The 13,366-nt window shown below is 35.8% G+C and overlaps 1 protein-coding gene across 8 annotated transcripts in view; it reads right to left on the reverse strand.

Moving 5' to 3' along the window:
• RIC8B (RIC8 guanine nucleotide exchange factor B) overlaps positions 1-13,366 on the reverse strand; it is a 93,260-nt gene that overhangs the window by 40,240 nt on the left and 39,654 nt on the right. For all 8 annotated transcript variants that reach the window (XR_001145043.1, XR_001145042.1, XM_004675721.2 and 5 more), the window contains one exon: positions 255-483. Coding sequence is in view for 6 of the 8 variants with exons in the window: in XM_004675721.2 (XP_004675778.1) it covers positions 255-483 (229 nt within the window). In the remaining 2 variants the exon portion in view is untranslated. The remainder of the gene's footprint in view (positions 1-254; positions 484-13,366) is intronic.

A 13,366-nucleotide genomic window follows, 5' to 3' on the forward strand; every position in this document is an offset into this window, starting at 1 on the left:
TCTTTTAACAAAATACCTACACAAAATTTAATTCATTTTTCCTTGTGTTCATGTATTAGTCACAATTTTGGTATTATCCTTTCAGCAATTTATTATATAACAAAGGAGAGTATAAACCATAATGGAAGATGTCAGCCATACCTATATGTATACAAATATATAAGCTTAGATTTAAAAATCATGTCTTGTGATGATTGTACAGGTCACATTTACATTCTTTATAAGTATCTTCCCAAAACCTTTATCAGCCTTACCTTGTCTATTCTCTTCTCCATAAAAGTGAGCAAAACATGAATAGCTTCCATATTCATACCATTGTATACCATGGTATTGTTTTTCGACACTGTTTCTTTCTCATCTGTATTATCACTAGGCAGTCCATCTAGAGTGGTTGCCTCTTGCGCTGTTTCTTCATGGGTTAACGGACAAATGAGAACATCCAAACAAGAGACCGGAACGTTGCTTAAAAGGTTGACTGCATTGCTGAAAAGCAATTTAAAAATACAAAAATTTAATTTGATTAGTCCTTTAAAATACAAGCATAAGAAGGTCAGAAGTGACTTTCAGGAGTCAATTAAAATTTTTCTTTTTCAAAATGTGCCATTAATATTACTTGGTATTTACTAAGAGAATATAAAGAACTGCTTCCAATACACACATGACAAATTAAACAAATGTTAAATAGACACACAATGTCACATGATGTCATGTTACTTTCTGAGATGTTAAAATAGGAATTAGTGAGCTTTAACACTAGCTCTTTAATTTTATTATGACATAATACTAGCTTTACATTTTTTTCCTTGGGCTTTTAAATCCTTTTGTGGTTCCAAAAGGATTTTTTATTCCTTAGATTACAATAGAAAGCATTTTGAGAAGCACTAAATATAAGTAGCTTATCACAGAGACAACAGCATTAAAAACCAAGTACTACAGGATTGTTCTGCTCTTTCTCAATGTATAAAACACACATTTTAGATCATCTCATTTTTTGGTAAGGCATTAGCAGAAAATAAGTAATGGTGCTTTTCTGCCTCTCTCATCACCGAGTCTGTTTAAAAAAAGCTAAATAACTACTTGAAATTTCTACTCCCTAGGTTTCTTTGCTATCTGTTAATGAATACATGAGCCTGGGATGCACACCAGTAGGGGGAACCCAAACCTTGTAATATCGGTATTCCCTAAAAATCTTTTCCTATTGTCAGTGTACTAGAGACTATGATAATAATATTGTGAAAATTAGACATATTTCCAATTACATTTTCCTTAATGCATTATTGCATATTCTTGCATCTAACAGGAGAGGTGATGTTCTTGCTAACTGGATCTTATAAGCCTGTGCCTCAGAACTTCCTGATAAACAACAATGGAAAGACAGGCATTATATTTCCTACTGACAGAGAAGCAGATCTAAAAATAACTACATCCTGACTAAAAATAAACTCTTGCAAATGCAATTTTAAAGACTAGTCACTTGAAAACTAAATTCAGCATTTCATCTGATTGTCTTGATTTATACCACAGTAGTTCCTTTTAATTTATAGTTATGCCCTCAAAAAGAAAATAAACAACAAATCAGAAATCATACAAAGTTTGTTCTTTTCTTGCCCTTAAGTCTGGTTGCATTTCTCCAAAATAAATACTTCCTTTCTTTAAGTCTGGTTGCATTTCTCCAAAATAAGTACTTCCTTTCTTTTCATATCACGGAAAAAATTAATAACAAATCAAAGTTTAAAAATTACAGTGCACAACGAGTGGCAATGTATAGGGCATCAAAAGACTCTTAATTATGAACAAAAATAATTTAACAAGTCCTATGAGAGAATGATTCCTGAACTTTTTAGTTGTCCATACTAAAAATGTACTACCATTGTTAATACTGTTGGTTGCTGCTCCTATCCTTACGGTTATTGTCTGGTAAACTGTAAGTAATCACAACTGACTGAGAAGTTTTGTTTTTCCCACAAATATTCTTTTAAAATTTTTTGCAATACTTTGTGGTCTTTTGGCTCTTAAAAATGTTTTACTATCTGACAAAGATTTGGAAACATCAAAAGCCGTAAATTCATTAGGAATGAAAGAAAGAAAACATGAACTCTACCTTAGAATTTCTTAAATTTTTTTTTTCCCCAAACACACGGCAACCGACTCTGGCATCCATAATATGAGTCCATGAATCTACCATAGAGACTACACTGAATAAGTTTAGAACTATCCATTTCATTACAAAGTAGTTTTTCTTAAATTCATTTAAAATAAAGTTTCCAGGAATTTGGTAAATTTAAGAATCCAAATGTAGAGTTTGACTCAACAAATATTTGAAGGTTTTATTTAGGCTTTTCAAGAAAAATTCCCATTTCCCCATTTCTCATTAAACTGGGTTCCCAAACAACTACAAAATTAATTTTCTGGCTCACTGTGTTTGAGCTATTCTTTTTAAGTAAGGAGGGCCAGTTTTTTTGAGCTCTGTCACTTCTCTGACAGTTTTATTTGTGGTAAAAGAGTATGAAATTCTCCAGCTACCAGGAAGTCAGCGACTATGCACAGAACTGCACAATGGTGTTTGCATTCCTACTCCAGGGGGTAGGAATACTGTGTATATTACTCTCTCCTTTTCAGCTTCCCAGAGATCATTAATCACTGGGACATGACATCCTCCCACTCAGGCTCCCAGCCCCCTCCTGATATGCAGATTCAAAAGCAAGGCATATTTAGAGCTCTTTAATGCCCTGATTAAAGCCTTGTTAGTTGTGGTAGAAAGAAGGTAATCTAAAATCCAGTTCCATGTCAACACTGGTCTAAACATAATTTAATACCATGTGACACTGAGGAGCACAAAAGGCTGGTATATATATAGCTGTTAACAAATTTTCCTGGTGAAATGTATCTTCTTTATATTTGGGACCCACGCATCTTTTTCCCTTATAAAGTCTACTTAAATAAACTTACAATTGTCAAAAAAATTTTAGATGTAAATATCTAAACTTAATCTAAGTCAATTGAGTACTCAGTAATTACACAAGCATTATTTTATATAAGTGTTATAAAAATAGAGAAAAATCCTTGCCCTTATGGAGGTTATTTCCCACCATGGCAAGAACAGACAACAAAAATAAACAAGAGAAAAAAAGAGCATTCTCAGTTAAGTGGTTTGCAGAAGTGGGGAAAAACACAAGCAGGTGAGATAGGTTGTAATTATGAACAGGGTGATCAGGGCAGACTCCCTCAGGACGTGTCTTTTAAGCAAAAACTTAAAGAAGTTAGGGAACTAGCTGAGCTGCATGGCTATCCTGGGGAAGAGGCAGTTCAGGAAGAAGACCAAGAACAGTGATTGGCTTGTCTGAAGAACTGCAAAGACATTGGTGCAGCTGAACTACCTCACACAGGGAGAGAAATTGGATAGGAGGTCAGATAACAGTAGGCCAGGTTGGTCTTGCTGGTCATTGCAGCTCTAAGTTTTTATCTGGAGCTGAATGGGAAATTGCTGCAGGGTTTTTGCATGGTGATATGCTCTCACTTATGTTAAACATTTAAGAACAGTTATTAAGATGTCAAAGGTCAGAAGAACCAGTTAGGGTATTACTATAATAATTCAGGTGAGTGAACAGGGTGCTAACAGTGAAATGGTTATATCCAGCTATGTTTTGAAGGATTCCCTCACAGGATAATTGGGAAGTGTGACCATTCAAGGTTCTAGCCTTAACAAGTAAACTGAAGTAGGAAAAGCTGCAGGGAAAGCAGGTTTTAAGAGAAGATTAAGAGCTTAATTTTGGATGTTATGTCTGGGATGCCCCATTAGACTTCCAAGTGGAGCTATTAGAACCAAGTTAACTAAGGCTCTAAAGTTCAAGGAGGGAAATCTGGGTTAGAGAGATAAACAATGGAGTCATTAGCATGCTGATGGTATTTACAGATAGAAGACTAGATCAGATTAACTAATCCAATTTACTGAAGTTTCAGTAAGGGAGTGAGTGTGGATTGAAATACTATAAAGGTTGAGCCTGGGTTACTTTATCCATTGTGAGAAATAAAGTAAGAAATTTTAACTGGTACCCACTTCTAGAGGGTACCAGAGTGGCCAGAGGCCTCGTGACCCCCTGTGAAACCCTACTAACCCCTGCCCAGACCAGCAGAGGCCTTGTGACCTTCCAGGAGATCCTGCCAGCTGCTTGCCCAGATAAGTGAGACCCCCTGACCAGTGAGGGGAGAAAGCCACACCCATAGGAAACCCCACATACACGAGCTGAGTTCCAAAGCTAATAACCGGTTGAGGGAAAAACCCAACAAATGGCAACATGAGTTCTCAAAGGAATAGTACAAACAATACAGAAAACAAATCTGCAGAATTCAAGTTCATAGCTATGGAAGCTATATTCTTCCTGTCAGACAGTTTAGAATGGTAATGATAAGGTCAAAGACATGGAAAAAACTCAGAAAAAAAAGTAAATATCCTTATAAATAAAATCAAGGTGCTGGAGACAGAAAATGAAACCCTAAGTAAGATAAAAATGGAGTTTCAGGATTTCAAAAGAGAAATGTAAGAGGTTAAAAATTCAGGAGAAAGTAACAGCAGTAGAACAGATGAAGTGGAACAAAAGTCATGGAGTTGAATATGCAAATGTATAAATAACCCAAGTGGAAAGTAAAGAGAAAAGACCACTGAATTAAAGTGTAAATCTAAGAAAATTAAAAAATACCTCAAGACAAATTGAAAACAAGCACACTACTATCCAAAACTAATGGGACACAGCAAAAACACTAAGAGGGAAATATGTAACAAATATAGGCTCACATCAAGAAATAAGAAATAGCTGAAATATGTAACCTTCTCTCCCAACTTGAGTAAGCAGAATAAGACTCCATATAAAAACAAAACAAAACAAAAAAACTCCATTTTTATCTTATCTAGGGCTTCATTTTCTGTGTCTGGCACCCTGATTTTATTTCTAAAACTTCTAAAAGCCCAGTAGAAGAACAGAAATAACAAAAATCAAAGCACATGTAAATGAACTAAAAAAAGAAAAAAAAAAGCAGTCGAAAAGATCAACAAAACCAAAACCAGTTCCTTGGGGGGGAGGAGGGAGATAGACAAGGCTCACCAAGAAAATAAGGGCAAAAACTCAAATAAACAGAACCAATAATTAAAGAGAAGAAATCATGACAGACACTGCAGAAACTCAGAAGTTCATTAGACCTACTATGAACATCTATATTATGTGAAAAAAATGAATAACCTTGAAGAAGTGACAAGTCAGTAGATTTATACAATCACCTAAGACTGAACAGGGACAAAAACAGAAACCCTAAACAAACCAATCACAAACAAGGAAATTGAAACTAATCAAAACTCACAAAAAAAAACAAAAAAAAAACAAAAACAAGAGTCCTGGACCAGATGACTTCACAAGTGAATTCTATTAAAACTTCAAAGATGATCTAACTGCTCAAAGTTGTATCTATCTTGCTCAAACTCTTCCAAAGAATTGAGAAAGAATTCCAAATACATTTTATGAGGTCAACATTACTCTAATAGCAAAACCAAAGACAGCACAGAAAAAAAAAGAAAAATACAGATCAACTTCCCTAATGAACACAGATACAAACATCCTAGCAAACTGAATACAACAATGCATTAGAAGGATTATATGCACAACCAAGTGAGACTCATACTTGGAACACAAGGATGAATCAACATCTGAGAATCAATTGATGTAATTCGCCACAGCAACAAAAAAAGATAAAGACCATATGATCAGTGGCCTCCCTGGGTTAAGTCTCAACCCCATGGCAATCCTCAATCCCTGGCCAGGGAGCTGACCCACATGGTGCAGCACACCTCTCTGGTTTCACCTGATGCTCCTTTTAGCAGTGTATTTCAGTAGGCTTGCCTATTCTGCTCCCCACTCTTGTCTCTGGTGAATCCTCTCACCTCCCACATTTCTAGCCTATGCCCCAGGTCTTCTATGCAAAATTAAATAAAATCTTAAAAAATAAAACCCATATGCTCATATCAATAGACACAGAGAGCATTTGACAATATCCAACATCGATTTATGATGAAAACACTCAAAAAATTGGGGATGAACAGGGCATGCCATAACATAATAAAAGTGATTTATAACAAACCCATCACATTAGAATATCATCCTCAATGGTGAAAACCTGAAAGCTTTTCCAGTAAGATCTAAGACAAAACAATAATATCCATTCTCACCACTGCTATTCAACAGAGTATTGGAAGTTCTAATTAGCGCAATCTGACAAGAAAGATATAAGAGGAATCCAAAGATATTAAAGAAAGTAAAACTATTATTTGCAGATGACATGACAATATACATTGAGAACATTCAAGATTCCATGGAAAACTAATTGAAACAATCAGTTTTGCAAAATGGCAGGGTATAAAGTCAACACACACAAATCAGTTGCCTTCGTATATACAAACAATGAGATAGAAGAGAAAGAAATTAAGAAAGTGACCCTACTCATTATTACACCAAAAACAAAAACAAAAAACAAACAAAAAACTCAGGAGTAAACTTAACAAAGGAGGTAAATGATCTACATAAAGAAAACTAGAGGACAATGTTGAAAGAAATATGAGATAAAATAAAATAGAAAATATTCCCTGCTCATTGGTTGGAAGAATCAACATTGCCAAAATGGCACCCTACCCAAAGCAATATACAGATTTAACACAATCCAATAAAAATATCAATGGTGTTTTTCAAAGGACTGGAGCAAACACTACTGAAATTCATACGGAGTCACAAAAGATCCCAAACAGCAAAAACAATCTTGACAAAGAAGAAAATGGAGATTATCACTTTCTAGACTTCAAGTTATATTATAAAGCCACCATAATCCAAACATCCTGGTACTGGAACAAAACACACACAGACTAACAGTGTGGAGTTGAGAGTCCAAATAGAAATCCATTATCTATATGGATAGTTAATTTATGACATAGGAGCCAAAAACATACACTGGAACCGGATCTTAATCATTTCAATAAACAGTGTTGGGAAAACTGGACAGCTGCATGTAAAAGAAAGAAACTAGACCACGATCTCAGACCGTACACAAAACCAACTCAAAATGGATCAAAGACTTGTATGTAAAACCTAAAACCATACAATACCTAAAAGAAACACAGGCAAAACATTTCATGACATTATTTAGTATTGCCTTCAGGATTCATCCCCAACAGCAAGGAAAACAAGAAAAAAAGAATATAAACAGCTGGGACTACATCAAACTAAACAGCTTCTATACAGAGAAAGAAATCGTCCAACTGGATGAGGGAAAATATTTGCACACCATACATCTGACAAAGGACTGATACCAAAGATCTAAAAAAAAAAAAAAAAAAAAAAAAAAAAAAAAAAAAAAAAAAACTCGTGAAACTACAAAAGCAAAACAAACCCAATTAAAAAACAGTAAAAGATCTAAACAGGTACTTCTCTAAAGACAGCATTCAAATAAGCCAACAGGCACATGAAAAAATATTCACAATCATTTATTATTAGAGAAATGCAAATCAAGAACACAATGAGATTATCATCTTACACCTGTGAGAATAGCCCCCTTACACTGCTGGTGAGAATTCAAACTGGTTCAGCCCTTTTAGAAAGTAGTATAGAGGTGTCTCAAAAACATTAAAAATAGATTCAACCCAGTAATTTCACTCCTAGGCAAAAAAATCAGAAATGCTAATTCAAAGAGAAACTTGCACCCCCATGTTTACTATAGTACTACTTACTATAACAAAATTATGGACACCAAAGCGTCCTGGAACAGATGAATGAATCAAGAAGACTGGTGCATAAACATACACAATGGAATACTACTCAGTAATCAAAATAGATAAACTCATTCATGTGCAGCAACATGGATGGACCTGAAAGAATGCTAAGTGAAGTAAGTCAGAAAGAGAAAGAAATAATGGATGGTATCACTAATATGTGGAATACAAAGTAAACTAATAAAGACAAACTTAAAAACTATCCCTTGATAGCTAACTACAGAACTGAAGCACCAAGGCAGGGAGGTATTGGAGAAGCCATAAGAACAAAGAGGGTGGGAAGCACAATGGTCTATGATGGTGGGACATGGGTGTGCTGGGGGTGCGTGCATTGCGGTGGTAATATGTGCTGGGGGGATTCCAGTGTTACCGCAAGTAGAAAAATCAATACCACCAAAAAACCCACTTAATGTATTCATTAAGGAGGAAAAAAATATGTAACTGGTGAAGGAGTAAGAAAACAATAAAATGAATACGAATGATCATTCATGTCAAATGATGTAGAGAGATCAAGTAAGAAGATGGCTGAGAAATTGCAAGTGGATTTAGCAAGACAGAGCCACTAGATATAATAGCCATTCTGCTGGAGTGGTAGGACTAAAGTCAGAATAGGCCAGATTCAAAAGAGAAGAGCCGAGAATCAGATAGGCACCCTTAGAGGAGTTTTACTGAAAGGGCGAAAGAAGACTGGCACAGCAGCAGGTGGGGAAGTGTCAGGGAACTCAGATGGAAAGCCTCCCATCGCCCCCCCCCCAATGCTGCTCTCAGAAACGTACACCATTTTAACCCTACTGACATGGCCATTGTCCTCTAAATATTTTCTTCTGCTTAGAACATTCACATTCTTTAGGAATCAAATCACTTCATTCTCAGTAAGTGCTTACTATACCTTGTGGTAGGTGCTAAGTGTACATAACCAAATAAAACATACTCCTTTTAGGAATAAATAGTTGGGAAGGCAACCTAATATAATTAGTACAGCAATGAGCTGAACTTCAGGTTGTCTCCTGTGCCTCAGGAAAACTACATGACTACTTCTAGGCCTCAGTGTCCTTTTCTCCAAAATAAAAATAAATTTATCCCACCAGGTGGATGTGTAGGTTACAAAGCCATGCAGAGGGCTCTCCCTGGTGGTGCAGCGGGTTAAAGCACAGCACAAAGAAGCTTAAGCCACTTCCGCATGAGTTCAATCCCCGCCTGCCCCGGAGGTGATCCACATGGCGAGGCAGACCTCTCCTGACCCGCCCACTGCTCCTCTCAGCAGTGTACTTCGAACTCATGCGGGAGTGGCTTTAGCTTCTCAGTGCAGTGCTTTAACCAGCTGCGCCACCAGGGAGGGCCCCAAGACTTTTAACACTTTTATATTCACCCAAACCACCCCAAATATACATTCCTTCCAAGTAAAACCATGCATCTGCTGAGGATGAGGGCAGTTGCAAAGATTAGGTAGAAAATATATAGAGGATGAAAGAGGGGTCAGATCACGGGCAAAGATTTTCTAAATAAGGCTGTAGGTCATTAATAAATTCACAGGGATGAAAAAATATACTAATTAGAAAGACACAGGGGGAACAGTGCTGGCTTTCTAAGCAGATTTCCTTTTTGAAAAACTACAGACCCATGTGTCAGGTTAGATAAAACTTCCTTCAGAGCTCAGAAATCTGAATTTAGTAGTGGGGGAAGAAGGGAGTATGACAGATCTGGGATTGGGTGTTTGGATACTGACAGGCATGGAGGGAGAGGCTGAAATGAACTGATGCTTTAGAACAGAGAGGAAGAAGACAAACACACAAGGGGGCTCATAGGAGAAAAAGGAATCATCAGGGGACAAGCGGCCTGAGGACTTAGAAAGAACAGCTACGGCATAAGTGAAGCCCTTCCTCATCGCATTAAGCACAGTGCACTTGTCCTCTGAATTCTCTTCGTATGATTAATTCATTGGGAGACTACTCAAAAACTATCCTGTGGTATCACTTCTATCTTGTCTTGAAATGTTACCTAACTTTTCATAATATTTGTCGTATCTCCCCAATTAAACTCTATGTTCCTCCAGAGAATGCACTGGGGAGTCCTATGAGTACATAACATGCTCAACCATAATTCAAAAAAGTTTTGTTCACCTAAAAAACTGTTGTCCTAGTGAGTTTCAAGTGCAAAGAGCTTTAAAGATCATAAAAAAAGATGAAATAAAATTCACTTTTCAAAGTGAGACTAAGTAAACTCCTTTTGCTGTATATCCATATACGCTTTTTATGTGTGATAGAAAACTCGTCATAATAACTTGTTTACTTATAAGTCTGTGCGAAATCTTGGAGAACAGAGATCACACTATTCATTTTTATTGCCCTAATGTATGACACAGTGCCCAGCACATAATAAACACTCAAACAGAATTCAAAATAAAATCATCCAATTTTCAAACATTTGTTTGCCATGTGTAAGACATTCTGCTTTGCCAATGCCATAGTGGTAATTGTCTGGCAATATACGAGCATCAAATCAATACATTGAACACCTTACACTTATACAATGTAACATGTCAATTATATCTCAATAAAGTGGGTAAAGACATTATGCTTAACATTGTAATGAGGTGTCACTAGGTACTGAATTGTCCCTTTCAATATGTGAGATAAAATGAATTAGTCTAAACAAACAAGGAAAAAAAAGCAGTAGTAGTACTTTTTAGGAACATTCTGACTCTTTTGGGTTAATTTTTTTTTTTTTTAGTAGATGCCAATGTGCTGAGCCAAAATTTAGATTGAGAGTCTTAAAAAAGTTAAACTAGATCTGGACCTTTCTTACCCCTCCAATACATAGACCATTGCATTTCTCTCCCTCTTTCTAAAATAAAACAAAACCACATCTACATGCCATTTGGGGGTACTAAGTGCTTATGCATAAACTTGCTATGGACACAGGGCTGAAAATACTTTCAGATAGAGGTGAACACAGTAGGAAGTCCTTTAATGTAGCAGAAAAGGTGATCATGCCAACACAATTCACTTGTTACCATAAGTACAGACAAGATTTTTAAAAGATGCTGATTAGTGGAAATAAAGGTCAAGGTCAGCTATCTTTGTGACAGCTTTTTTTTTTTTTTTTAAATCTCTGTGCCCATGTTCTTTTAATTTTTTCAAAGAAAAAAAAAAACAACAACACTCTTACAGAGACAACATGTCAGAAAAAGCTGCAGCTAAGCCATTTTTTTTGCTCTTTTCCTATAGTACCTTACTAGGCTCCTGAGTATATGTACCATAAACCATCTGGTTTGAGAAAAACAGATTAACATAAAACAGATTTCTCTACACCATCACAGTATATACACAAAAACAAGTTCCTAAACAAAATACCCAATCAAGAAACAACTTAAAAAATGTGAACTAAATATGTGCTCTAAAAGCCAATGTGCTTATCACAATAGCAACAGTACAGACTCAGCAGCCTCCAGCTACTTACAGCTTACTCAGTGCTAGGAATTACGAGAATTAAGAGCTTTAGTCATCATCACAATCCTGTGAGTTTGATGAAAATTCATGACTATTCACTATACTATCCAGGTTTATGTTTCTTTACCTCAAAAAAATATCAAAAGCAAATAACCAAATTACTTGTAAAATTGGAATTCTTTTTAAACATTATTTTTTAAAAACTATGCCTTAAACCCACACACTCTGAAGCTGTTTTCAGGGTCACTACAAGTGAGCAGAATTTAGTAGATATTACCATTCTAAAAAGATCTTAAAATAGCCCTTTCAGTTGGTCCAGTTTTCTCTGTATTTAATAGATTAGTCTACAGTCACTACTATTCAAAATGATACCAGTCACTAATTCTGATTAGTGATTGGCAATGGGATTATAACTGAGATGGAAAAAATGCATAAAATGAAGAATGATGTAAAAAAAATGAAGCAATCAAAAAGGACATGCTGGGCCATTCCAGATTATCTGTCAAGTCAAAAGAAACCAGAAAAAGCCTCCGAGAAATAATTGTAATTCTAGGGGTGTCCTTTCTTAATTATAAAAATATTTTAGCAACTTGAAAGATAAAAGTAAAGTATCTTTGAATTTTTATTCAAATAATAAGCATTTAAAGCAACTATGGCAAAGGAAAATAATGAAATGTGACCACCTTAAAAAAAATCTGATTTTAAAACCTCTATACAGTTTTGGTTTCTTTTGAAAATACTGGGTACTCTATTAAATTTATTCTTCATAAAAATCTTTGACAATGTTTTTATCATCAATATAATGATTCTGGTTAGAACATTTTCTCTTTACATCCTTGTATGACCCTATTTAACTCATGATAGATTATTTCAAAAAAAAAAATTAAAAACTAGGGCCCTCCCTACTGGCACAAAGGGTTGAACTGCAGTACTATGAAGCAATTCACTGACACTGTAGTATGAATTCGATCCCCAGCCAGCGAGGTGACCTATCTGGCGCAAGAGACCTCTTCTTTCCCCCCTGTTGTTTCCCTAAGCAATGGGTTCAGCTGATCTGCCTGTTCTCCCCACTCTCTCTGGAAAATCCTCTCACCAGTGCACCTCTGGCCTGTACCCCAGTTCTGTATGCATAAATAAGTAAATCTTTAAAAAAAAATTAACTTATTATAAATCCATTTTTAGCTTTAGTATCATTTTTCATTCTGGTTATATTTCCATTAAGTTTTATTTAAGCCATATTTTGAAAACCGCAATACTGTAGGTGCTCAAAAGGCAGTATCTACTTTTAAAAAGAACCCAATTTTAAATTATCTGTAAAGTAGTTAATGCTAACATTATTTGTTTGCAGACTTAAATTTACCTGAATTATCTACAGTACTTTTGCATTATTATAGAATAAAGCACCATGAGCAGTCTCATTTTAAAGATAGATGTCTTGCTACTGTCAATTTGATATAGAATAGAACCGGAATTAGAAAAAAAAACACATTAATACTTATCCAGTTGTTCTCAGAGGGAACAAATTTTTAAAAAATATTTACTACTTTATGCTTATGAACTGGGGTACAGGCCAGAGATGTGGGGGGTGGGGCGGTGAGAGAATTCACCAGAGACAGAGTGAGGAACAGAACAGGCAGATGGACAAAGTACACTGCTGAGGGGAGCAGCGGGAGAGACAGGAAAGGTCTGCCACGCCATGTGGGTCAGCTCCCTGGCTAGGGATCGAATTCATGCTGAAGTGGCATAGGAGAGCTTCAAAGTGCTGTGCTTTAACCCATTGTACCACAAAGGAGAGACCTTCAGAGGAAATAAATTTTAACAGAAAATCAAGAATAGCTCTAACATGCAAGTCACAAAACTTTAAGTATACTTTATATATCACTACTTTTGATAGTGCAGGATATGAGTGCCCTGGAGTGGACATGATATGTTAACATACATCTGAAGAAGTGTAAAACTTTACCTCTGAATCATATATGTAATAATTGTATGTAAGCCAATGTTACCTCAATTTTAAAAAAATGCTTGAGATACACTCTGTGGTAAATGCTTCACAATGAAATTAGAGTATCAGGTTAACTGTAGTGATTAAAAACAGGGTTTAATCTTAAAC

Source organism: Condylura cristata, unplaced genomic scaffold (genome assembly GCF_000260355.1).
Source record: "Condylura cristata isolate star-nosed mole 26May11 unplaced genomic scaffold, ConCri1.0 scaffold00004, whole genome shotgun sequence".
Taxonomy (NCBI): Eukaryota; Metazoa; Chordata; class Mammalia; order Eulipotyphla; family Talpidae; genus Condylura; species Condylura cristata.